The 23,999-nt window shown below is 52.9% G+C and overlaps 1 protein-coding gene across 1 annotated transcript in view; it reads right to left on the bottom strand.

The window, feature by feature from the left end:
* TDRD9 (tudor domain containing 9) overlaps positions 1 to 23,999 on the bottom strand; it is a 2,495,642-nt gene that overhangs the window by 216,861 nt on the left and 2,254,782 nt on the right. The window contains exon 34 of the mRNA XM_086937885.1: positions 18,775 to 18,893. Within this exon, the coding sequence (XP_086794011.1) occupies positions 18,775 to 18,893 (119 nt within the window). The remainder of the gene's footprint in view (positions 1 to 18,774; positions 18,894 to 23,999) is intronic.

Genomic DNA, 23,999 nt, shown 5'->3' with positions numbered 1-23,999 from the left:
TTGATACGCCTGGCGTTGATACCGATGGTTTCACTTTTGGTTTCTGCACCGTGAGTGGTGCCGTATCAATGTCCGTGGCCGGGCCTGAAGGCGGAGCCGTGGGACGGGAATCAAGGCTTTGGGTAAGGCCCGAAGGCGATCCCTCGGCCTGGGCCTTAGAATGGGGGCTGGCCCCAGAGTCAGTGTGAGGAAGCTCCTCCTCCGAGCTATCCTCTACGGTGGCAATGGCCCGTCGTCGTCCCCTACCTCCCCGACGACTTCCTCGAACTCCTCGTCTTCCGCGTCGTATTCTTCCTCGACCTCCCACGCCGGGTTAGAGTCTGTGATATTCTGGATAGTGTCGTCGCCGACATCCTCCTCGAAGATGTTCGCTGGAGGGGGTGCCAAACTCTGGGCCTGCAGTCTTGCAGCCCGGCGGAGCTTGAGAGTCTTCTTCGACCGGAACTTGGAGCAGGCCATACACTTGGCCTCGTCGTGGTCCGGCGACAAGCACTTTTTGCACACTGGGTGCACGTCGATATGTGGGTACTTTGAGGCACAACCCGGGCACCTCTTAAATGGACTTCGTTCCATGATGAAGTAGGTTGGAGCGTCGTGTAGGCCCGTCCGCGCCGAAAGCACGCAGAAGGGTAGTAATGGTTCGGAGCCGATGAACAAACGAACGCGAACGATAGACAATACCGACGCGAGTCCTAAAGACCTTTTGGTCTCGAGTAAAGTAAGTTAAACAACTATCGATTCCGACAGAGGGAACCGAAACACATCCGAACCCAATGGAGGAAAAAAACAATCTGGGGATGGAGTCGATGCCCATGCGCACTGTAGTCCAGGGGAGGAGCCACCTATCTCGTGATACTTCGAAGACTCTTCCAGGACAACAATGTGCAATCATCCGGACCCAACACTAGGCGGCGATCTATGCACAGATATGAATTCAGCAGCCCACATGCCTCGAACAAGACATTCCTTTTGGTTGGATGAAGAAGAGTTCAGTTTTGATGGTGTAACCTAACCTAACAAAATCATATGTTATGGAGACGGGGAAAAAGGCAAAAAACTCATACAAATATCTCATAGAATCACACTTTCTGTCGGCGAGCCAGCAAACACCCGGTCGTCCACACCATTCTATACATGGGCATAGGCCGACACCTGGTTACTTGGCTGTATAAGTCTATCCGGGAACTCGCACACAGGCCACTGCATACACTGAGAGCCACTTGGGAGGACGAGTTCGGGCGACAGTTACATGACAGGGAATGGGTTTGAGCGCTGGAATTCCCCAAGAAGGTGTCCAGAAACGCGCGGTTCAAAAACATACAGTTCTATATTTTGCACAGGGCGTATCAGACACCAGCCCGCCTCCAGCGGATTTTTCCAGATACACAATTCCTCACCAGACGCGCACTTCCAACACATGTTCTGGAGTTGCCCAGTTTTGCGGCAATACTGGTCAACCATACTAGACTCGCAAACTCACGGAGCTACGCTCATGAGAAGCGGCGGCTCTGGGACTATTTCGTAGGCCAAAAACGCACAAAGTACAGGTCCGCTTTGCCGCTCTATCCCTGCCTTTAGCCAAAAGAAACATCGCCATGCACTGGCGAGCGGCATCGAGACCCTCGTTGGAGGCATGGCCAGGAGCGGTACAGAAATGGGCGAAAGCGGAGGAAGATACCCTGAGGGAGGAGGAAGCAAGGGGCCAGCGCAAGCATCCCATATCGTTGGAGTAGGCCATGTTATCCCACCAGATTAAACAGACCCACACGCGCACTACCCCCAGCACCTCCCAAGGTGATCCTGCGTCCCTGGCAGCGCCAGCACCACAATAGGGTTCACACGCTGTAATCCTCGCCCCCCCCCTTAAATTGGCTGCAATAGTCTGGGCACACTGGTGCACGCTGTTCCTCCAGTAGTGTCGGATGGCACTTTCCATTGGATTGCCCCTGTCAACACTGTGACACTTCCCTAGCAGACTGTAGCTGCTGCGATCCGGACATTCCCCCCACAATTCTCACACCCCTGCCTATGTCTCCGCCCCCCCCCTTTCCCTCACAAGGTCCTCAGTTTATCTCCCCCAGTTCCCCCTCGAACTCACAATGCAGTAACGTCAGATGGACTCATACCTCTAATGTTCCTACCATACGAAAGCAACTTGTCTTCTAATTGCATATTTGTACCGCTATGGAGCAGCTCTGTCCATCATGATGTAATGTGAGTACATTTGGAAAATGTTAATAAAAATATTTAAAAAAAAAAAATTTGGTTCACACGTTCTGGGCAAAGTTCCAGCTTTCGCATACCTGGGAATGCTCTTAGATAGTCACTTGAATTTCAAACATTTATTTAAGGAGAAGTGTTTGGCCCTGAAAAAGTCTACAGGCTCTATAACAAACTTTGCACACAGGTTAGGATGTTGGACTCCGGATATGATTCTTAAGATCTACAATTCAGTCTGCTGTGCCAAGGTGTTATATGGAAGCGAGGTCTGGGATTGTATTACGACTAATGACTTACAAAGAGAAGAAAAGAATACTTAAGGGGTTTACTGAAGGTTCCTCAAAGTATCCCGGTATTTTCTGTCCATGAAGATTTGGGGGTTAAATATATATATATGACCAGATAGCAGTCAAGCCCCTCTTATGTTGGCTCAAATGCTGGACAAACAGAGGCAGGCTCAAGAGGATGGTACTCCAGGATCGTTTATCCTTGGACCATTCGATGGGAATTCCCAGGATAAAATATGTAAAGGAGTCTTTCATCAAGTTAGGCCGGGCAAACTTGTTCAATACACCAGAATCAATAAGATCAAAGGACAGGGTTGAGATTAAAGCCCTGCATCTAAGGTTCGCCATGGCACATCGAGAGGCTATAGAATTTGCTAAACTTACAGTGAGAGCCCATACACTAGTAAAGACTACCCTGGGAATTGAACCTTATTTAAAGTTAATGACAAACCCACACAGTAGATTTTTAATTACCCGTTTTTGGTTAGATTGTTTCCATCACTTATTAGCGGTACCGGCAGGTTTTGTTAAAAGTATCGAAGAGAGAGGGCCCTGTGGTTGCGACAATAGGTCTCCACAGGATACCCTTCCCCTGGTTCTTCTCTGCCCGTACTATGCTTTTCCCAGGAAAAAGTTTTTAAAGAATTTATTAAATCGAGCTGGTTTTAGACAGGCGCAAGTAGCCTTGTTGTTTTTAAAGCTTTCTTCTGATGTACATACCCTATTTTGTATGGCTAATTTCTTGAGAGTTGCTGTTAAATTAAGGAAAACCAGGGGCGAGTAAAGAAGAGAGGAAGGGTTCCTGGGTTATTGGCACGCAAATTCTGATCTAACAGAGCTGTAGTAATCATGTGATAACCTCCCAATGCCTGCTCTAATGTACTGAATTGTATTGGAGAGTGATATTTTATGTATGTTTGGTTTTTTATTTTTGCTTTTATGATTTGTTTTCAAATCGAATAAAGTTATTAATTGATTGATTGACTTGGGCCCTGTCGCGCCTGAATTTCTTCAGCACTCTGGGGAGAGTGGTATAGGCAGAAAGGCGTATAACAGACCGCAACTCCACTCGCGAGGAAAAGTGTCTCAGAGCAAGTGCTGCCTTGGAAACTCTAACGAGCAGAACTGATGACTTTGCACGTTCTCTTCAGTGGTGAATAGATCGAACCAAGGCTCTCCCCACTGCTGAAAGAGACCTTGCGCCACGTTCGAGTTCAGACGACACTCATGATCCATCACACACCAACGGCTGAGTTTGTCCGCCCTGGCGTTCAGAGAACCTGCCAGGTGTTGAACCACCAGGGTGATGCCCTGATGTTCCAGAAATGTCCAGAGGCGCAGGGCCTCATGACAAAGGCTCCACGACCCCACCCTGCCCTGTTTGTTGCAATACCACATGGCAGTGGTGTTGTCCGTGAACACCTGCACTTCACTTCCCGGACAGAGGGAAGGAATGCCTTCAGTGAAAGTCGGATCGCCCGCAGCTCCAGAAGGTTGATATGGAGCCGGGACTCCACTGGAGACCAGAGGCCTCTGATCTCCGCCTCTCCCATGTGGCCCCCCATCCCAGGAGGGACGCTCCGTCACCACTGTGTATTCAGGTTGGGGTAGAGAGAGGGACCTGTCACTGACCCAATCGCAGTTCGTGAGCCACCACTGCAACTATCTTGCAGTGCCCTCCAAGATCAGGACCTGGTTGGACAGGTCGCCCTGATGTTGTGCCCACTGGAACTTCAGGTCCCACTACAGGGCCCGCATCCGCCATCTGGCGTGATGTACCAGCAGGATGCAGGAGGCCATCAGACTCAGCAGCCGTAGGGTCAACCGAACCGAAACTCGGGATAAAGGCTGAAAGATCGGAATCAGAGCCTGAATATAGTGAACCCGCTGCTCGGGAGGATAAACCCAAAACTGCGCCGAGTCCAGAACCGTTCCAATGAAGAGGAGCTTTTGGGAGGCACTCAGGTGTGACTTCAGCACGTTGACGGAGAACCCCAGAGAATGCAGGAGGTCAGCTGTAGTCTGGAGGTGGGAGACAACCGCTTTGGTCGAGCCCACCTTCAACAACCAGTCGTCGCGATAGGGGAAGACTGGAAACCTTTGTGAGAAGTTGGCCCGATAAGCAGTGCTCACTATTCTAGTGATCACTATGTATCAGTCCAAACGACCCTTATGGTGATTGGTTGTAAGTCAACCTTAGACCAGCTATCCTAGTAGCGTGGATACGAGCAGTCTTCGGACTAAACTCTAGAGGGCGTGTTAAGGCAGCTGTTATACCATCACATACCCCTTGAACACCAAGTGAAAGGACACCACACAAGTGTTATGAAAATAAACAGTGTATTCATTTAAAGTCACAACAGCCCTGTACTCTTTATGAGGCCAGGGTACTAAGCACACAACAAAACTCTTAGGAAAATACTTCAAGTGCACAATCTATGCAAATGCCCGAGGGCACGGAAAGGTTAGTGTTCTCGGGCGAATCCGATAAGGTAAGTCGGAAGCGACAGGGACTCTGGACCCTTAGATAGTGAGGCTATGCGGGCACCGAAATACCGAAGTTACCTAGCCCAGGGGCTGCGGCTGCATAAGTCTTGTACAGACGTCGGGAGTCTTCGCTGACGAACCAGGAGCCGGAAGGAAAGAGTTGCTGGCCGGCGACCAGTGGAGATAGTTCGTAGAGATCCAAACCTGGATCAGAGATGGATGATACCTGAAAGCAGAGGGGACCAAGTTCGTAACTACTAGCCAGTAGTCAGAGGGCACCAGGAGGGCACCGGATGATCGTCACCTCGACTAGGTGAGTGGGCGACGCTAGGCTCTGCAGTCTCACGGACCAGGAGGCATTGTTGGCGACCAGGATGGAGGTGCGAGCTGTCCCACGAAGGTTGATGCTGTCGGCGTCGCTGGGCCCAGGATTGGGGCAACAAGCCGTGGCAAATTCAGGGCCACGTGGTAGACCTAAAATGGCGTCTTGAGTGGACCAGGAGGGTCCGGGGTGCTCCTCTCTCAGAAGGGAGCAAAGGCCAGTCTGGAGCAACCAGACCAGCAGCGTTGGTTGTCGGGCGTCGTCGAGAAGGCCACAAGCCAGCGGGCTAGTAGCCAGACAACGTGATGAACAGCAAAAAGCAGAAGGGCCCCACGCAGATCGTGGAGATGCTGGGAGGCTGTACGTCGGTGCTGGAGCTGCTCAGGGTCGGGGCTTCTCGGACCCCAAAGCACTCACCAGAGGATCCCTCGGCGGTCGTGCTGGAAAGATGTCGTGCAGTCTTGAAGATGGCCGGTCCCTCGAGGTCTCGTCGCACTCCCGGTTCTCAGCTTGGCTGTAGAGGTGAGTAGAGGTCAGAGGTGCCAGGGAAGCCGGTTCTCGTCGAGCTGGGCAGTCGGATTCCGGAGGAAGGACTTGCAGCAGACCGCAGTGTTTCTTAAGATGGTGCCCGCTGATGCAGGGTGACTACTCCTTAGTCACAAGGGAGAATCTTGAAGAAGAAATCTTGAAGTCCTTTCGCAGAAAGTCGTGTCTTGATTCCAAAGATGATCTAATTTGGAAGGGGGCCCGCTCCTAACTTTATACTAGGAAAAGGGGCTGACCCGGTGACTAGGTCCTGCCTATGGGTGGGACTAGGAAGGGGGGTGGTTACACCCCTCTCCCATGCCGGACTTTCCCCAGGCCAGGGGCTGGTGTGCCCCTGGAACTGGTTCTAGCCGGCAGATGCGTAGTGAGCACCGGGGTGCCACTCAGCAGTCACCTTCCTGTAAAGCCCTGCCTACCCAGGATACACAAAACCCTGTCTGGGATGGTGCTAGCACCGCCCCGGACAGGAAACCCTTTGTCCAAGCTCTCCTCGCTGGAAGGACTCCCAGCAGCAGGAGGTCAGACTCGTGTCTGTGGTGGCAGCATCCATTTTGTGAAGCTGAGGCTTCGTTTAACTTTAACCGGGGTTCACAGTTACATACATGTCGTGTCCCTCTAGAAGGGTGGAATGCTAACCCCGTCCCCAGAATTGGCGAGGGGTTAGTATTCCAATTCGTATGACACCTTACTCGACATGTTTTGATGAAGCAATACCAAAGATAGCATTTAACCGCGAGGATTATAATGCACTTAAGAGTATATGGTACGCGTTATCATGGAACAGCTATTAGGACTTGATTCCGCAAGCTACAAACGGGCTCAGCTCATGCCAGAGCACCATTTCACACGATTCCATGCACTCTGCCTTCAGGATTGTTAAGGCCTGCCATAGGAGTGACTGATAGGAATCTGTGTGTCCATTTTTAGGGTTAGATATAGGTATACTATATCTACAGCAAAGGGTGAGTACACGACTTTGCCCCAGCTGTCATGCAGCCAGTTGTGTCAGATTTAGGAGGCCAGCCAGGGGTGGCATAATACATGCTTCAGCCCCTGGTAGGCCCTGGGTACACCTATGCCCTGAGTTACAGGGTCTGATAAGGTGGCCCAGTTCCAATTGGTAAATGCACCTAGGGTACATGTCGTAATTTAGAGAGAGAACTGCCAGGCTGTGGGTCTGATTGGCAGGCCCACAGCCAGAGAAAGTCGTAAACCAGTGAAACAAAAGCAAAAAATCTGGGTGATCATAGGATTGCAGACCCTACTCTCCTACAGTGAGCATCAGTCTTAGTGACTGCATTGAGACCCCTGTAGTCTACGCAGAACCTCATCTCTTTCTTACCACCCGGGGTGTGAGGCTTCGGCACTAGAACTACGGGATTAGCCCAAGGGCTATCCGAGGGTTCAATGACTCCCAACTCCAACATTTTCTGCACTTCAGTTTTGATGCAGGTTCTAACGTGATCGGGCTGCCTGTAGATTTTACTCTTGACGGGCAAGCTGTCACCAGTGTCACCCTCATGGGTACACCAATTGGTCTGACTGGGTGTTAGAGATAACATATGCCGGAAGGATTGAAGAACCTGTTTACAATCCTTCTGTTGATGTTCAGAGAGGCTGCCACAAAAGACAACACCATCTACTGACCCATCATCAGGATTCTGAGGGAGCAGGTCTGGGAGAGGGTCACTCTCTTCCTCCTGTCCCTCATCTATGGCCATGAGCAAGCTCATGTCCTTCCTGTCGACATATCCTTTGAGCCTGTTGACATGGAGCACCCTGTGGGGGCTCCTGGGAGTTCCAAGGTCCACCAGGTAGGTGACCTCTCCCTTTTGCTCAAGAATTGTGTGGGGCCCAGACCATTTGTCTTTGAGTGCTGCTGGGGCCACTGGCTCCAACACCCACACCTTCTGTCTAGGCTGATAAACAGTCAGGACAGCCTTTTGGTCATGCCAAGCTTTTTGGAGTTCTTGGCTGGCCTTAAGGTTTTCGGATGCCTTTTCAATGTACTCAGCCATCCGGGAGCGGAGGCCAAGCACATAGTCCACTATGCTGGTTGCAGGCTTTTTGAGAGGTCTCTCCCATCCTTCCTTCACCAAACACAGGGGTCCTCTTACAGGATGTCCGTACAAAAGTTCAAAAGGGCTGTAGCCAACCCCCTTCTGTGGGACTTCTCTATAAGCGAATAAAAGGCAGGGAATAAGGACGTCCCATCTACGCCGGAGCTTTTCAGGTAGTCCGTGAATCATCCCTTTTAGGGTCCTGTTGAACCTTTCAACAAGCCCATTGCATTGTGGGTGATCGGGTGTAGTGAACTTGTAGTTGACACCACATTCCTTCCACATAGCAGTCAAGTAGCTCGACATGAAGTTTGCACCTCTGTCAGAGACAACCTCCTTAGGGAAGCCCACTCTGGAGAACACTCCAACTAGGGCTCTTGTCACAACAGGTGCTGTCGTGGTCCTAAGGGGAATAGCTTCAGGATACCTGGTGGCATGATCCACTACCACCAGTATAAACTTGTGCCCTGATGCCGTTTGGGGTTCCATTGGACCGACAATGTCAATCCCCACTCTTTCAAAGGGCACCCCCATCACAGGCATTGGTATAAGGGGGGCCTTTGTTGTGCCACCTGACTTACCACTGGCTTGGCAAGTGGCACAGGAGCGACAAAACTCCTTGGTATCTTCGTTCATGTGGGGCCAGTGAAAGTGCGAGACAAGCCTGTCCCACGTCTTTGTCTGGCCTAAGTGTCCTGCTAAGGGAATCTCGTGGGCCAAGGTAAGAAGGAAACCACGCTGAGACAAGGGGATAACCAGCCTCCTGGTCATGCCAGGCTTGGGGTCTCTTGCCTCAGTGTACAGGAGTCCATCCTCCCAGTATACCTTGTGGGTACCTGTGGCGTTCCCAGCAGCCTCAGCAGCAGCCTGCTGTCTGAGGGGTTCAAGGGAAGGGCAGTCTAATTGGTCCTTCCCCAGGTCTTCTCGTGTGGGTCGCCCTGAGCCCAGAAACTCAACTTGATCAAGTTCGAGTTCTTTAGGTTCAGTTTCCCGCAATTCCTGGAGGTCAGCCTCCTCTGAGACTTGATCCTCGACCTGGGGCAAGGGGGAAGGCGCTGCCTTAACCCTACTGCTCTTCTTCTTGGGAGGGGTCTGGTCCATTGTTCCAGGATCCAGCACCTGTTCAGTGGGGCATCGTCTGACCTGTGACCTAGTCACAGCAAGCACATGTGCTGGCAAGCCTAACATTTCCATGTGAGTCCTCTGCTCCACTTCTGACCATTGTGATGACTCCAAATCATTGCCCAACAAACAATCCACTGGGAGGTCTGAACTAACAAGAACCTTTTTCTGGCCATTTACCCGTCCCCAGGAGAAAGCAACAATCGCCATACTATGACTGGTAGTGACGTTGCTGGCATTGGTCACCAGGAAATCTGTACCTGGCATGATCTGTCCAGGGTCCACAAAGTTAGGTGTCACCATGGTGACACTGGCACAAGTGTCCCTATAGGCCTGAGCCATTCTTCCATTTATTAAAGGCGTCTGTCGGTATTTGCCCAAAGTATTGGGACTGACATCAGGGGACATATCCACGTCCCCCGTACAGACAAGGACAGCCTGAGTGAGTGTGCCAACTAAGTTGTCACATCCCTCAGAACCCAAGGTTAACCCAACTAATCCCTTGGGAGGTGCACTACTACTGTCGGCTGTACTAGGGGGCACAGGTGCCTTAGGGGCTGCAGTAGCAGGAGTCTGCCCTCCTTTCTTGGTGCAGTCACTAAACCAGTGAGTTTTACTTTTACAGTATTGGCACCACCTTTTCGATTGGCCTTCTTGATTCTTCTTTTTCTGGGAAGCCTGACCCCCCCCCCCCCCCCCCCCCCCCCTCTTTGGGTTGTTGGGGACCTGTCGAAGACTTCTGGTCATTTTGTTCACCCTTAGAATCTTTACCCTTCTGGTCTGCTTTCTTCTGACCACCCTGGTTCGGGCCCTGGTTTTGCTTAACCCTTGTTCTGAACCATCTGTCTGCCTTCTTTCCCAATTCTTGGGGAGAGGTCAGATCCGAGTCGACAAGGTGCTGATGCAACAACTGGTTCTGACAATTGTTTAAAATCTGTTCTCGCATGATCAAATTATACAATCCTGTGTAATCAGTAACCTTACTGCCCAGCAACCAGCCCTCCAAAGCCTTAGTAGCACAATCGACAAAATCAGACCAGTCCTGAGACTGAGTTTTCTGGGTATCCCTGAACAGCAACCTGTACTGCTCAGTGGTTAGGCCAAACCCATCAATCAGTGTGTTCTTCAGGACATGGTAATTGTTAGCGTCCTCCACTCTAGTAGTGAGGAGCTTATCTCTACCTTTACCTTCAAAGATAGCTGCCCACTGACTCTGGGGGACACACTGTACAGTGCAGGCCCTCTCCAAAGCAGTAATCCATTTGTGGATATCGTCCCCTTGCTTAAAGGGGGGCACTATCTTACTCAGGTGCCTAGTGTCTAAACTCCTGTTTTCCCGTGGGGGAATGCTGCCACCAGTGGGGTTTGTCCCACTCAATTCTTGCTCTCTAGCAAAGGCGAGTCTCTCTTTGGCCAGGGCAAGTTCTTCCCTTTCAATCCTCAGATTGACTTCCCTCACTTTAGCTTCGTATACTCTCCTCTGAGGGGATGACATCCCTCTTTGAGAAGAGCCTCGAGAGCCATTGGTTCGAACGGATCTATTAGAGCCTCTCGACAGAGACCTAACTCGTCCATTCCCAATGTTAAGCTGGCCTGAGAGGGGCCCCAGGGGTCTCCTAGTACCATTCTCGTGCCGGCTTAAGTTGTCCCTAGTTAGCTGGCTAACTACTACTGGACCTTTGTCTGCCTCGTCCTCAGATGGCTCTAGATCCTTATCCTCCTCTTCACCTTCTGCGGAGAGATGGATAAGGTCAGGGTCACCTAAGGTTCCCTCGAGGGGGGGCATATTCCCTTCTGGATGGGAAGGGTCTGTGTTACCAGCCCTCCTAGCATCATAAGTCTCTAAGAGACCAATCAGAAACGGAATGGTAGGGTTTGCACCCTGTTTTAGCTTCCGAGATGTACAGATCTGTTGCATCTCTTGGAAGCTAAGTGCAGCATATCTGGACATGACCTGTGGAGGGTCGACTGACACAAGGGGAGACTCAGAGTTTCCTCCTTTGTCTGACATGCTGCTTCTAGTGTGGTGTAAGTGATGCACCTACCTACACTATGTGTTTACCTACTGATCCCTTGCTAAGAGTTGTAGCCAAGGTGTGCTAAGCCTTGAGGAGCTACAACAGCTGGTTCAGTAGAACTCAGAGTATTCTAAGCTAAGTTATAGGTACCTGGAGTACTTATGCGATTTTTCACAAGATATTCTTAGGATACGCGTGGTAAAACAACAGCAAGCTCAAATCCCAACCGCTGCTCACCAATGTGAGAAGTTGGCCCGATATGCAGTGCTCACTATTCTAGTGATCACTATGTATCAGTCCAAACGACCCTTATGGTGATTGGTTGTAAGTCAACCTTAGACCAGCTATCCTAGTAGCGTGGATACGAGCAGTCTTCGGGCTAAACTCTAGAGGGCGTGTTGAGCCAGCTGTTATACCATCACATACCCGTTGAACACCAAGTGAATGGACACCACACAAGTGTTATGAAAATATACAGTGTATTTATTTAAAGTCACAACAGCCCTGTACTCTTTATGAGGCCAGGGTACTAAGCACACAACAAAACTCTTAGGAAAATACTTCAAGTGCACAATCTATGCAAATGCCCGAGGGCACGGAAAGGTTAGTGTTCTCGGGCGAACCCGATAAGGTAAGTCGGAAGCGACAGGGACTCTGGACCCTTAGATAGTGAGGCTATGCGGGCACCGAAATGCCGAAGTTACCTAGCCCAGGGGCTGCGGCTGCATAAGTCTTGTACAGACGTCGGGAGTCTTCGCTGACGAACCAGGAGCCGGAAGGAAAGAGTTGCTGGCCGGTGACCAGTGAAGATAGTTCGTAGAGATCCAAGCCTGGATCAGAGATGGATGACACCTGAAAGCAGAGGGGACCAAGTTCGTAACTACTAGCCAGTAGTCAGAGGGCACCAGGAGGGCACCGGATGATCGCCACCTCGACTAGGTGAGTGGGCGACGCTAGGCTCTGCAGTCTCACGGACCAGGAGGCGTTGTCGGCGACCAGGATGGAGGTACGAGCTGTCCCACGAAGGTTGATGCTGTCGGCGTCGCTGGGCCCAGGATTGGGGCAACAAGCCTTGGCAAATTCAGGGCCACGTGGTGGACCTAAAATGGCGTCTTGAGTGGACTAGGAGGGTCCGGGGTGCTCCTCTCTCAGAAGGGAGCAAAGGCCAGTCTGGAGCAACCAGACCAGCAGCGTTGGTTGTCGGGCGTCGTCGAGAAGGCCACAAGCCAGCGGGCTAGTAGCCAGACAACGCGATGAGCAGCAAAAAGCAGAAGGGCCCCACGCAGATCGTGGAGATGCTGGGAGGCTGCACTTCGGTGCTGGAGCTGCTCAGGGTCAGGGCTTCTCGGACCCCAGAGCACTCACCAGAGGATCCCTCGGTGGTCGTGCTGGTTTAGAAATCGTGCAGGTTCTGATGATGGCCGGTCCCTCGAGGTCTCGTCGCACCCACGGATCTCAGCTGAGCTGACGATGTGGGTAGAGGTCAGAGGTGCCACGGAAGCCGGTTCTCGTCGAGCTGGGCAGTCCGATTCCTGAGGAAGGACGTGCAGCAAACCGCAGAGTTCTTAGATGGTGCCTGCGGATGCAGGGTGACTATGTGGGAATTGAAGAAATTAATGTACATAAACAGCATTCATTTCCCTTCTTCTCCCACTCCTCTCCCTGTGAGCACCATGAATACCGTAAATTATTGACCGTATCACTCTGCCAGTAAGAGCCCATACCCCTATGCATATGTACAGCCATTCTAGGCACCATGGCCTTTTACCCATTGGAATCCCCGGCTTCCCTCCTGCGCGTATCTTACACCCCCTCTCTCATGCATAGACCATGAAACCCTCTCCCTCTGCGCGACCCTGCTGCGAAAGGCAACTCTCCTGCTTGACCCGCACAAACCCCCCCCCATTCCCTCTTGATGAGGCATCCTTCGCCTTAGCTGACATAGCCCTCCCCAGCTGCACCTGACTGCCCCCGCTCTCTCATGTACGGGTCATAAGATCTCTCTCTCTCTCTCTGTGACTCTGTCCCCGTGTCCACCCTGGCTCCCCCTCCCTTCTCCTCACATGGGCAAGCCGTAAACCTTCTTCTTCTGCAAGACCCTGTCCTTGAGAGCCACGGCCGCGCCTGACCAACACCTCCTTTCCTTCCATGAATGCCCCTCTGTTGACAAGCCTTCCCTCCGCGCTCGATTGTTCACGCAGCATGAATACCACTCCTTTGATGACCCCTTCCCCCGAGTCCGGCTGACCACACATGTCCGAGGCCATCGCCTAAGCCAGGAGATACCATTTACTGCCCTTATTGTATGAAGTCACTCCTCTTCAAAGGGCCCACTATTGATCCTAGCCACCCCACCCCCTGGTCCATGATCAGGCGCACACATCCAAACAGTTGACGGAACACTCAGCTGCGTGATTGCCCTCCCCTCTTATCAGCAGGTCAAGGGTCCCTATTGTGAACATATGTGGGGTAGGATTGACACGAGGATTATAGGGATGTCTTTTCCTTTGCGTCACACTGTCCTGATTGTACTATCAAGTGTTTTGTAAGGTATAAAAGAAAGAGTCTCAGCTCACTTGTTAGAGCACCTCCTGAAAGACACCATGTTTCGTGTCCGAAATGACTGGCTCTCCTCATGAGAATTAAACTCTGTTCTTGACTCCTGCTTCCAGCGCCCGTCTCTTTATTTGGCAACTATTCAACATGGGAACTAAGAGGCGGTTTGCGCCAGCGGCCTGGGCATCGGTAGTAATCTGGGCTCCTGTTTCACAATTACTCCTTAGCCACAAGGGAGAAATCTTGAGAAGAGTCGAGAGTTCCTTTCGTAGAAAGTAGTGTCTTGATTCAAAGATGATCTAATTTGGAAGGGTCCCCGCTCCTGCCATTTATCCTAAAGAAAGGGGTAGGTACGCGACTAGGTCCTGCCCTAGGGGTGGGACCAGGAAGGGGGGTGGTTACACCCCTCTCCCATGCTGGACTTTCCCCAGGTCAGGGGCTGGGGTGCCCCTGGAACTGGTTCTAGCCGGCAGATGCGTAGTGAGCACCGGGGTGCCACTACGCAGTCACCTTCCTGTAAAGCCCTGCCTACCCAGGATACACAAAACCCTGTCTGGGATGGTGCGAGCACCGCCCCGGACAGGAAACCCTTTGGCCAAGCTCTCCTCGCTGGAAGGACTCCCAGCAGCAGGAGGTCAGACTCGTGTCTGTGGTGGCAGCCTCCATTTTGTGGAGCTGAGGCTTCAGTTAACTTTAACCGGGGTTCACAGTTACTTACATGTCGTGTCCCTCTAGAAGGGTGGAATGCTAACCCCGTCGCCAGCATTGGTGAGGGGTCAGTATCCCGATTCGTATGACACCTTACTCGACATGTCTTGATAACGCGATACCGAAGTTATCAATATGGTACGCGTTATCATGGAACAGCCATTGGGTCTTGGTTCCGCAAGCTGCAACCGGGCTCGGCTCGTGCCAGAGCCCAATTCACACGATTCCACGCACTCTGCCTTCAGGATTGTCAAGGCCTGCCATAGGAGTGGCTGATAGGAATTCGGGTGTCCATTTGGGGGTTAGATATAGGTATACTATATCTAAAGCAAAGGGCGAGTACGCCACGTTGCCCCAGCTGTCGCGCAGCCAGTTGTGTCAGATTTAGATGGCCATCCAGGGGTGGCATAATACATGCTTCAGCCCCTGGTAGGCCCTGGGTACACCGATGCCCTGAGTTACAGGGTCTGACAAGGTGGCCCAGTTCCAATTGGGTAATGCACCTAAGGTACACATTAATTTAGCGAGAGAACAGCTAGGCTGTGGGTCTGATTGGCAGGCCCACAGCCAGAGAAAGTCGTAAACCAGTGAAACAAAAACAAAAAATCTGGGTGATCATAGGATTGCAGACCCTACTCTCCTACAACCTTGATATGCGCAGATGAGCTGTGACCACCGCCATCACTTTCGTGAACACCTGAGGGGCACTGGTGAGGCCGAAGGGGAGTACAGTAAACTGAAAATGCTCGTGGCCCACCGTGAACCGCCGGCAGGACGGGAATGTGGAAATAAGCATCCCGCAGGTCCAATGCTACCATCCAGTCTCCAGGGTCCTGGGAAGCCAAAACCTGAGCTAACCTCAGCATCTTGAACTTCTCCTTCCCGAGGAACCCGTTGACACTCCTGAGGTCCAAGATAGGGCTTAGGCACCTTTTGCCCTTCTTGGGAACCAGAAAGTAGTGGGAGTAACAACCTCGTCACACTCCTGGGCCAGGAACGCGCTCGATGGCCCCCTTGGCCTAGAGGGCCGTAACTTCCTCCAGTAGAAGTTGCAAGTGATCCCCGAAGTGCGGTGGTACTGCGGTGGCATGGCTGGAGGGGCCGCCTCAAAGTGGAGGGAGTAGCCCCATCGGACGATTCGGAGCACCCACCTGTCCGAATTGATGGTACGTCAGTGGAGCAGGTGATGGCGAACTCTGCCTCCCACTGGAGTGGAATGGGCCTGATAGCTCAGACTAGGAAGGCTTTGAAGCAGATGCTGCGGGAGCGGATGTGGACTGACCGGCTCTCTGTCCCCCTGCTCTGCCACGGTGGAATGCACGTCCGCGTTGAGGCTGGTTCTGCGGCCTGTGGGTGGACGAACGTGCGGGGACGCCCCTCCCGTGGCCACGAAAGGAGCGAAAGGCAGAAGGTTGCTGGCGCTGGGCCGAAAGGCCCAAGAAATTGGCAGTAGCCCTGGAGTTCTTGAAACGCTCCAGCGCGCTATCTGCCTTGCCGCCAAAGAGGCGACGTCCATCAAAGTGCTCTGGACATCCCCTGAAAACTTTGTCAACTTCAGTCAGGTGTGACGACGAATCGCCACCGTTGTTGACATCGCTCTACCTAGCGAGTCCGTGGTGTCAAGACCACATCGGATGGAATACCGTGCTGCATCCCGCACCTCAGCAAGAGCTTGCGCGAGCCGTGCCCTGGCCCTCTCCCGGCACTTGGGCAGCACGTCCGCCACGTATCCCACAGAGAGTGGGTGCAACGGTCCAAAAGGCATGCAGTATTAATGCTTCGCAATCCCAAACTGAGGGAGGAAGACCGTTTCTGGTCAAACTGTTCCATCCTTTTGGATTCCCGGTCCAGTGGTGTGGTCGGCAAGGCGGTCTGGGACGTGGAGGCCTGGATAACCAGACTTTCAGGTGTGGGATGTACGGACAGAAAGGAGGGGTCACCCGGAGCTGGGCGGTGGCGCCGGGCCACGTTCCGATCCACAGGAGGGACAATGGTGAGATTGGACCAAGTGCTCATCTGAACGTCAGTGAGGCCCTTATTAAACTGCAGCAGAGGGTCCGAAGAGCTTACTGGTGGTTGAAGCACCTCGGTGAGGAGCTAGTCCTCACAACCGTTGCAGGGAGCTCAAGGCCCAAGGCCGTGGCCGCCCTGTGCAGCATCACAGTATAAGTAGCTCCCTGCTCCGTAGCCACGGAAGCAGGAGAGATAAAACCAGTGTAAGGTGAAGTGTCTAGACCACTGGCCTCCCCTCGCTTATCTACCCAGTCCAGACCCCTCCCATTCCTCCCTTTCATCCGTGTCCTGATAAACAGTCATAAATGACGGAGCAAGGTCATAAGCGAAGACCCATCGACGTCAGAGACGGCGCGGCTCAGACGCAGGACCCAGACCGGGGCGGAAACCAGGGATGGCATCGTCGGAGGAAGGTGCCGGAAGCGGCACCGTGGGGGTCGGCGCCAGCGGGGGAGTCGTAAGGTCAACTGACGTCGACCGGGATCCAGGCCTGGATCCCACGGGGGCCTGCAGCGGCGGGACCGAAGCAGACGACGGCGCCGAAGCGGCTGGCTCGCTAGGACCCCCAGTCAGACCTGCGGGGCTCAAAGGCGCGCCGGCAGGCCTTGACGGCAGGAAGAGAGACTTCATGGCCACAAGTAAGTCTCGAATCTCGCCCGGAGTCGCATTGAGTCCAGGGACCGGAGGGTGTGGGACCGGATGAGACTCCTGCGGCTTCGGCGGAGCCACATGGGTGGTGCTACCCGAACCCTCGGCCGAGTCGTACGACCAGCGAGGGGAGTCAGAAGAGCGATGTAGTCTCTTCGACTTCTCGACTTACCTGAGTGCGAGGACTTGGATCCCGACAAATGTTGAGGACTGCGGCTCCACGACCGGTCTCTCGACTTCCTCCTAGATCGGGACCTCGAGCGGCGCGGAGCCGACTGCCGGATCTCGAGGAGCTTGAAGGACTGCTCCCGCCTAGCTTTTATTGTCACGGCCCGTCGGGGCACGATTTGTCATCGTGGTCGGCCCCCAGACAGTAGAAATACCGGCGGTGGGGGTCGGTAACCGACATCAGTTGGTGACAGGCGTCACACAGCTTGAAACCGGGCAACCCTACTGGCACCAAGAGTCGAAGTCGACTCGAAAAAGATAAACAAAATTGTCCAAAAAGTTAGTCAAAAAATTACTATGGGTACGCTCTTCCCGGATCTGCGCTTGCTGGCGCGGAAAAAAGATGAACATAACTGAAGTCGGCGCGCGAGGGCGGAGTCCAAGTACTGCGACGACGTCATCCCGGCGATCACGACTCCGACGACGGAGGCGGAGCCGCAGACGATGCCTAACGACGAGCAGGGGTACTGCTGACGAAAACTTTCCGGATCCACTCTGACACCTGGGGGTTATTCTAAGGTAAGGAATCTAAGTAACGTCTTTTTTTCAGATAGACCCCAACTCTTTTCCAGGAATCACTTTAAACTTGGATGTTTTCAAACCCCTACTCCCAGCATTTGTTGGCAACACACTACAGACGTATTCAAGTTAATTGCAGTCTAGCCCTTTTGCTTGTTCGCTAGCGCCAAGACTCCTATGGGCTTTTGCACACATTATGAATTTGATTCAATTTAATTTATGCTCAGGCTGAGCTTGTATGACCTGGCAATCACAGACCTCATCAGATGGCTGACAGTTAACGAAATTCCCTGAAGGTCCAGGCAAGGCCACAGCCTCACAATCTCCTAGCACAGCACACATGAACCCCAACATGGAGTTGACTTGTCCATCGGAACTTGCACAGGACTACCCCTGATGGAAAGCCGTTGTGCTCAGTCGGATAAAGCCAGCTTAGATTGACGTGGTGCTTCTGCTCCAGTTTTCTTCCGCTCACTGAGGTTGCCTGAAAGAGAACCCCCAGTGTTCAGACAGACGAAGGCTGAGCTAACGCTGCAAAACCTGCATGTGCTAATGGGCTTGAGTTACCAGCAGAATCCACAAGATCAGGAGACTCACAATCCTCAATACTATCCTATTGTGAATGCCTGGAACTCGCTGAAGGTTCAAAAAGACTGAGTCACCCGAAGCACTCATATAGTGCCTAGCGATGGGTCAACTTAACAGCAGCACCGAACAAGGCTTTGACAATGCCGCAACTAAGAGGGTGTGGAAAAAAGAAAAGTTGTCAGCATTAAGGGTTAGCAGCTATATACAGCCCTGAACAGTCACTTACAAAAGCAGGCCGAGGTTGCAGCGGAGTCTGAAGATACTACCTTGGCAGTGCTTGAGAAAAATTTCTGGAAAAAAGTTTTCAGATCCAGTCTGGCACACAATGGAATTCAAAAGATATGGAATCTTCAGTTTAAACAATCCGTCAAGAAGGGCAACAAAAGACTACCTTTCATTTGTAAGCTTGAGGGAACTTCACAAAATTTATTTTCACACATTTTCAAACTCACCGTAAGAGTTTCTGGCGGGCATCATCTTGTAATTGTGCAGTTCTTTCTTGACCAAGAAACAATGGTCCATTTGGACCACAGCACACTAACTTGTTAATAGCTTCACGCAAAATATTTATCTGGAACAAAAAAATGGCAATGTGTATTACAACAATTCAAGATTTGATTTCATAAAAAAGTTGCAGTCTAAAAAAGAGATCAATAAAATCAGCATTGAGATGGAGCAAAACCCCTAAACTCCCAAAGGCACTTTTTATATAACTGGGCTCCAAAACTTTAATTAGGCCCATACAATTCCTAAAAATAAAAATTAATATGTGGTAATGGCCAAGCACAGGGAGCAATTCTTTCACACACAACTGCGTTGAGACGTTAGTAAATCATCAATGGTGACAGAGGAAATAAACCTCAAAATTATACTTATTCTGGAGACAGGCCATGATTACTCATCTCAATTTATTATGCAGCTGATACAGATTTTGTTAGTTCACCCAATAACTCAATTTTCAGCAGTGGCCAAGAGGAGTAGAAACTTACAGTCCAAAGCGCAAAGATCTGTCCGTTACCTACATGTTGAGCTCACTTAAAGCCATGAATATTCTACTCCATGGTGTAAGAAAAATTACTTCCCTTCGGTAACGATATATCTGGTAGAGACTTACAGGCATATGCATCAAGAAAAGTTTTTGCGAATCCTTAATGAACAAGTTACTTACCTTCGGTAACGATATATCTGTAAGAAACATTAGTTAGTATTAGATTCCTTACCTTAGAATATCCCCAGGCGTCAGTCTGGATCCGGAAACTTTTGCGTAGCAGTACCCCTGCGCGTCGGTAGGCGTCGTCTGCAGGCGTCCCCTGCGGCTCCGCGTCCGTCGTTGGCGTCGTGATGACGTCGCTGGAGTATATAGACGCCGCCTCCGCGCGCTGACGTCAGTTCTTTGCACACAGCTTTTCCGCGCCAGAACACGCAGAGCCATGTGAGAACCAACACTGGTGCCATTTGAAACTAGGGCCCTGAAAGTGATGTCCTTAACCCTAGGTATCAGTTCGCAGAACGGGGAGGATGGGTGGGTTCGGTAAGGAATCTAATACTAACTAATGTTTCCTACAGATATATCGTTACCGAAGGTAAGTAACTTGTTCATCTGAAAGAAACACGTTAGTATTAGAATCCTTACCTTAGAATAGATACCCCAGCAATACCAACCCCGGTGGTGGGTCTGCGAACCAATACATTCCTACACCAGAAAGTCCTGGAGGACAGAACGGCCAAAGAAGCCATCCCTCCGGACTTGACTGTCCAGGCAGTAGTGCCTCGCAAAGGTGTGCAGCGAGGCCCACGTAGCCGCCTGGCAAATGTCCTGCAAGGGGACTCCCCGGCCCAGGGCAGTAGTAGCCGCCGTGGCCCGAGTGGAATGGGCCCTCAGCCCAACAGGAGGCTCCTTGCGAGCCAAAGAGTAGCACGCTTTGATGGACAGAACGACCCACCGAGAGATGGTCCGTTTATGTACCGCCCGTCCCTTCTTCGCACCCACGTAGCCAACAAACAGTTGGTCATCCACCCGGAACTGGCGTGTGCGATCCACATAAAATGAAAGCGCACGTTTTGGGTCCAGACGATGGAGCCGCTCTTCATCCTTTGAGGGATGCGGAGGCGGGAAGAAGGAGGGGAGGGTGATGGACTGCCCGATGTGAAAAGCAGAAACTACTTTGGGCAGGAAAGAAGGTCTAGTCCTTAGAACCACCTTGTCAGGATGAATGGACAGGAAAGGAGGTTGGACAGAAAGAGCCTGGAGCTCACTCACTCTTCCTGGCAGAGGTGATGGCAACCAGGAAAGCCGTCTTTAAAGTCAGGAGACGGAGAGGACAAGAATGAAGGGGCTCAAAGGGAGCACACATCAAAAAGGTTAGAACCAGGTTCAAGTCCCACTGAGGCATCACAAACGGAACAGGTGGATACATGTGTGTGATGCCCTTCAAGAATCTCGTTACAATTGGGGACTTGAACAAAGAAGGCTGATCAGGAAGCCTTAGAAAGGCTGAAAGGGCCGAAAGGTAGCCCTTGATAGTGCCCAGAGCAGAGCCTTGCTGGGCAAGAGAGAGAAGAAAAAGAAGAACCTCGGAAAGAGGGGCAGAGAGAGGATCCACAGCCTTTGCTGTGCACCATGCCACAAATCTGTTACACCGACAGGCGTATACCGACTTTGTGGAGGGACGCCTGGCTGCCAGAATTACATCACAGACTTCAGGAGGCAAGTCAAATGCCTCAACTGCCGCCGCTCTATCTCCAAGCATGGAGGTGGAGACTGGACAGGTTCGGGTTGAGGACCGTCCCCTGCAGCTGCGACAGAAGGTCCTCCTGAAGGGGCAGGCGGATCGGGGGACCGACTGACATGCTGAGTAGCTCGGGATACCAGTACCTTCGAGCCCAGTCCGGAGCCACAAGGATAACTTGGGCCCGGTCGCGCCTCATCTTCTTCAGCACTCTGGGCAGAAGTGGTATAGGCGGAAAGGCGTATAACAGACCGCAACTCCACTCGCGCCGAGAACTGATGACATTGCACGTTCTCTTCTGTGGCGAATAGATCTAACCAAGGCTCTCCCCATTGCAGAAAGAGGCCTTGCGCCACGTCCGAGTTCAGACGCCATTTGTGATCCATCGAGCACCGACGGCTGAGTTTGTCCGCCCTGGCGTTCAGAGAACCTGCCAGGTGTTGAACCGTCAAAGTCATGTCCTGACGTTCCAGCCACTGCCAGAGGCGCAGAGCCTCCTGGCAAAGGGTCCACGACCCCACCCCGCCCTGTTTGTTGCAGTACCACATGGCGGTGGTGTTGTCTGTGAACACCTGCACTACACTCCCGTTGACAAAGGGGAGGAATGCCTTCAGTGCTAGACGAATCGCCCGTAGCTCCAACAGGTTGATATGGAGCCGGGACTCGCCGGAGACCAGATGCCTCTGATCTCTGCCTCTCCCAAGTGGCCACCCCAGCCCTGGAGGGACGCGTCCGTCACGACAACGTGCTCCGGTTGGGGAAGGGAGAGGGATCTGCCTCTGACCCAATCGCGGTCCGTAAGCCACCACTGCAGTTGTCTCACAGTTGTCTCGCAGTGCCCTCCGAGATCAAGACGTGGTCGGACAAGTTGCCCTGATGCTGGGCCCACTGAAACTTCAGGTCCCAATGCAGAGCCCGCATCCGCCACCGGGCGTGATGCACCAGAAGGATGCAGGAAGCCATCAGCCCCAGCAGCCGCAGCGTCAACCTGACCGAAACCCGGGATAGCGGCTGAAAGATGGGAATCAAAGCCTGTATATCCCGGACCCACCGTTCCAGAGGATAAACCCGAAACTGCGCCGAGTCCAGAACCGCTCTGATGAAAAGGAGCTTTTGAGAGGGACACAGGTGTGATTTCGGCACATTGATGGAGAACCCCAGGCCGTGCAAGAGGTCTGCCGTCATCTGAAGGTGGTGGACGACTGTCTGGGGCGAGCCCGCCTTCAACAACCAGTCGTCTAGGTAGGGGAAGACTGAAACCCCTAACCTGCGCAGATGGGCTGCGACCACCGCCATCACCTTTGTGAACACCCGTGGGGCGCTGGTAAGGCCGAAGGGGAGCACGATAAACTGAAAGTGCTCCTGGCCTACCGTGAACCGCAGGTAACGCCGGTGGGCTGGCAGGACAGGGATGTGAAAATACGCATCCTGCAAGTCCAACGCTACCATCCAGTCTTGCGGGTCTAGAGCAGCCAAGACCTGAGCTAATGTCAACATCTTGAACTTCTCCTTCCGGAGGAAGCCGTTGACGTTCCGTAGATCCAAGATAGGACGTGGGCCCCCTTTGTCCTTCTTGGGCACCAGAAAGTAGTGGGAATAGCAACCACGCCCTACTTCTGGCCCAGGAACGTGCTCGATGGCCCCCTTGGCCAAGAGGGCCGTAACTTCCTCCTGCAGAAGTGTCAAGTGGTCCCCCGACACACGGTGGTTCTGCGGTGGCATGGCTGGAGGAGTGGTCTCGAAGGGGAGGGAGTAGCCCCTTCGGACAAGTTGCAGCACCCACCTGTCCGATGTGATTGTGCGCCAGCGGGCGGGGTGATGGCGAACCCTGCCACCCACTGGCGTCACATGGGCCTGAAAGCACGGACTAGGAGGATTTGGAGGCAGATGCTGCGGGGGGAGGTGTGGCCTGACCGCGCCGTTGACCCCGACCGCCTCCACGGCGGTTTCCACGGCCGCCACCGCGTTGAAAAGATTGTTGCGGCGCGTGGCTGGCAGCACGTGTGGGGACGCCCCTTCCTTGGCCACGAAAGGAGCGAAACGAACCCGTTTGCTGGCGCTGGGTCGAGAGACCCAAGGACTTGGCCGTGACCCTGGAGTCCTTGAAGCGTTCCAGCGCGTGGTCCACCTTGTCACCAAAGAGGCGACAGCCATCGAACGGCATGTCCAGCAAGGCATTCTGGACATCTGCCGAAAAGTTGGCGGATCTCAGCCAGGCGTGGCGACGAATCGCCACCGTCGTGGACATCGCTCTGCCTAGCGAGTCGGTGGTATCAAGACCACAACGTATGGAATATTTTGCTGCATCTCGGCCCTCAGCCACAGCCTTGCCGAGTTTTGCCGGCACCTCCATGGGGCATTCTGGCAGCAGTTCCGTGACCGTATCCCACACAGAGTGGGTGTAGCGGCCCAAGAGGAAAGCGGTGTTGCAAGACCGCAGTCCCAAACTCAGGGACGAGAAGACCTTCTTGCCATACTGGTCATACCTCTTAGAGTCCCGGTCGGGCGGGGCCGACGGGAATGCGGTCTGGGAGGTCGAGGCCTGGATCACCAGACTCTCGGGGGTGGACAGGAACTTGGGGTCGTCCGGACAAGGACGGTGGCGTCTGGCCACGTTCCGATCAACAGGCGAACCTGAAGCGGGCCTGGACCACGTGCCCAACAGAACGTCTGACAAGGCTTCGTTAAACGGCAGCAGTGGCTCCTGTGGGCATGACTGCGGTTTGAAGACCTCAGTGAGGATGTTAGGCCTCACGGCCGCGACGGGGAGCTCAAGGTGTAAGGCCTTGGCAGCCCTCATCAGCACCACTGAATAAGCAGCTCCCTCCTCCGACGCCACGGAAGGAGGAGAGACAAAGCCAGGGTTAGGAGAGTCGTCCAGACCACTGGCATCCCCCAATTCACCTGTCCAGTCCACGTCATACTGGCACTCACGTGACAGAGGGTCC

Source organism: Lissotriton vulgaris, chromosome 9, assembly GCF_964263255.1.
Source record: "Lissotriton vulgaris chromosome 9, aLisVul1.2, whole genome shotgun sequence".
NCBI lineage: Eukaryota > Metazoa > Chordata > Amphibia > Caudata > Salamandridae > Lissotriton > Lissotriton vulgaris.
This window is presented reverse-complemented; position numbering and strand designations above follow the sequence as displayed.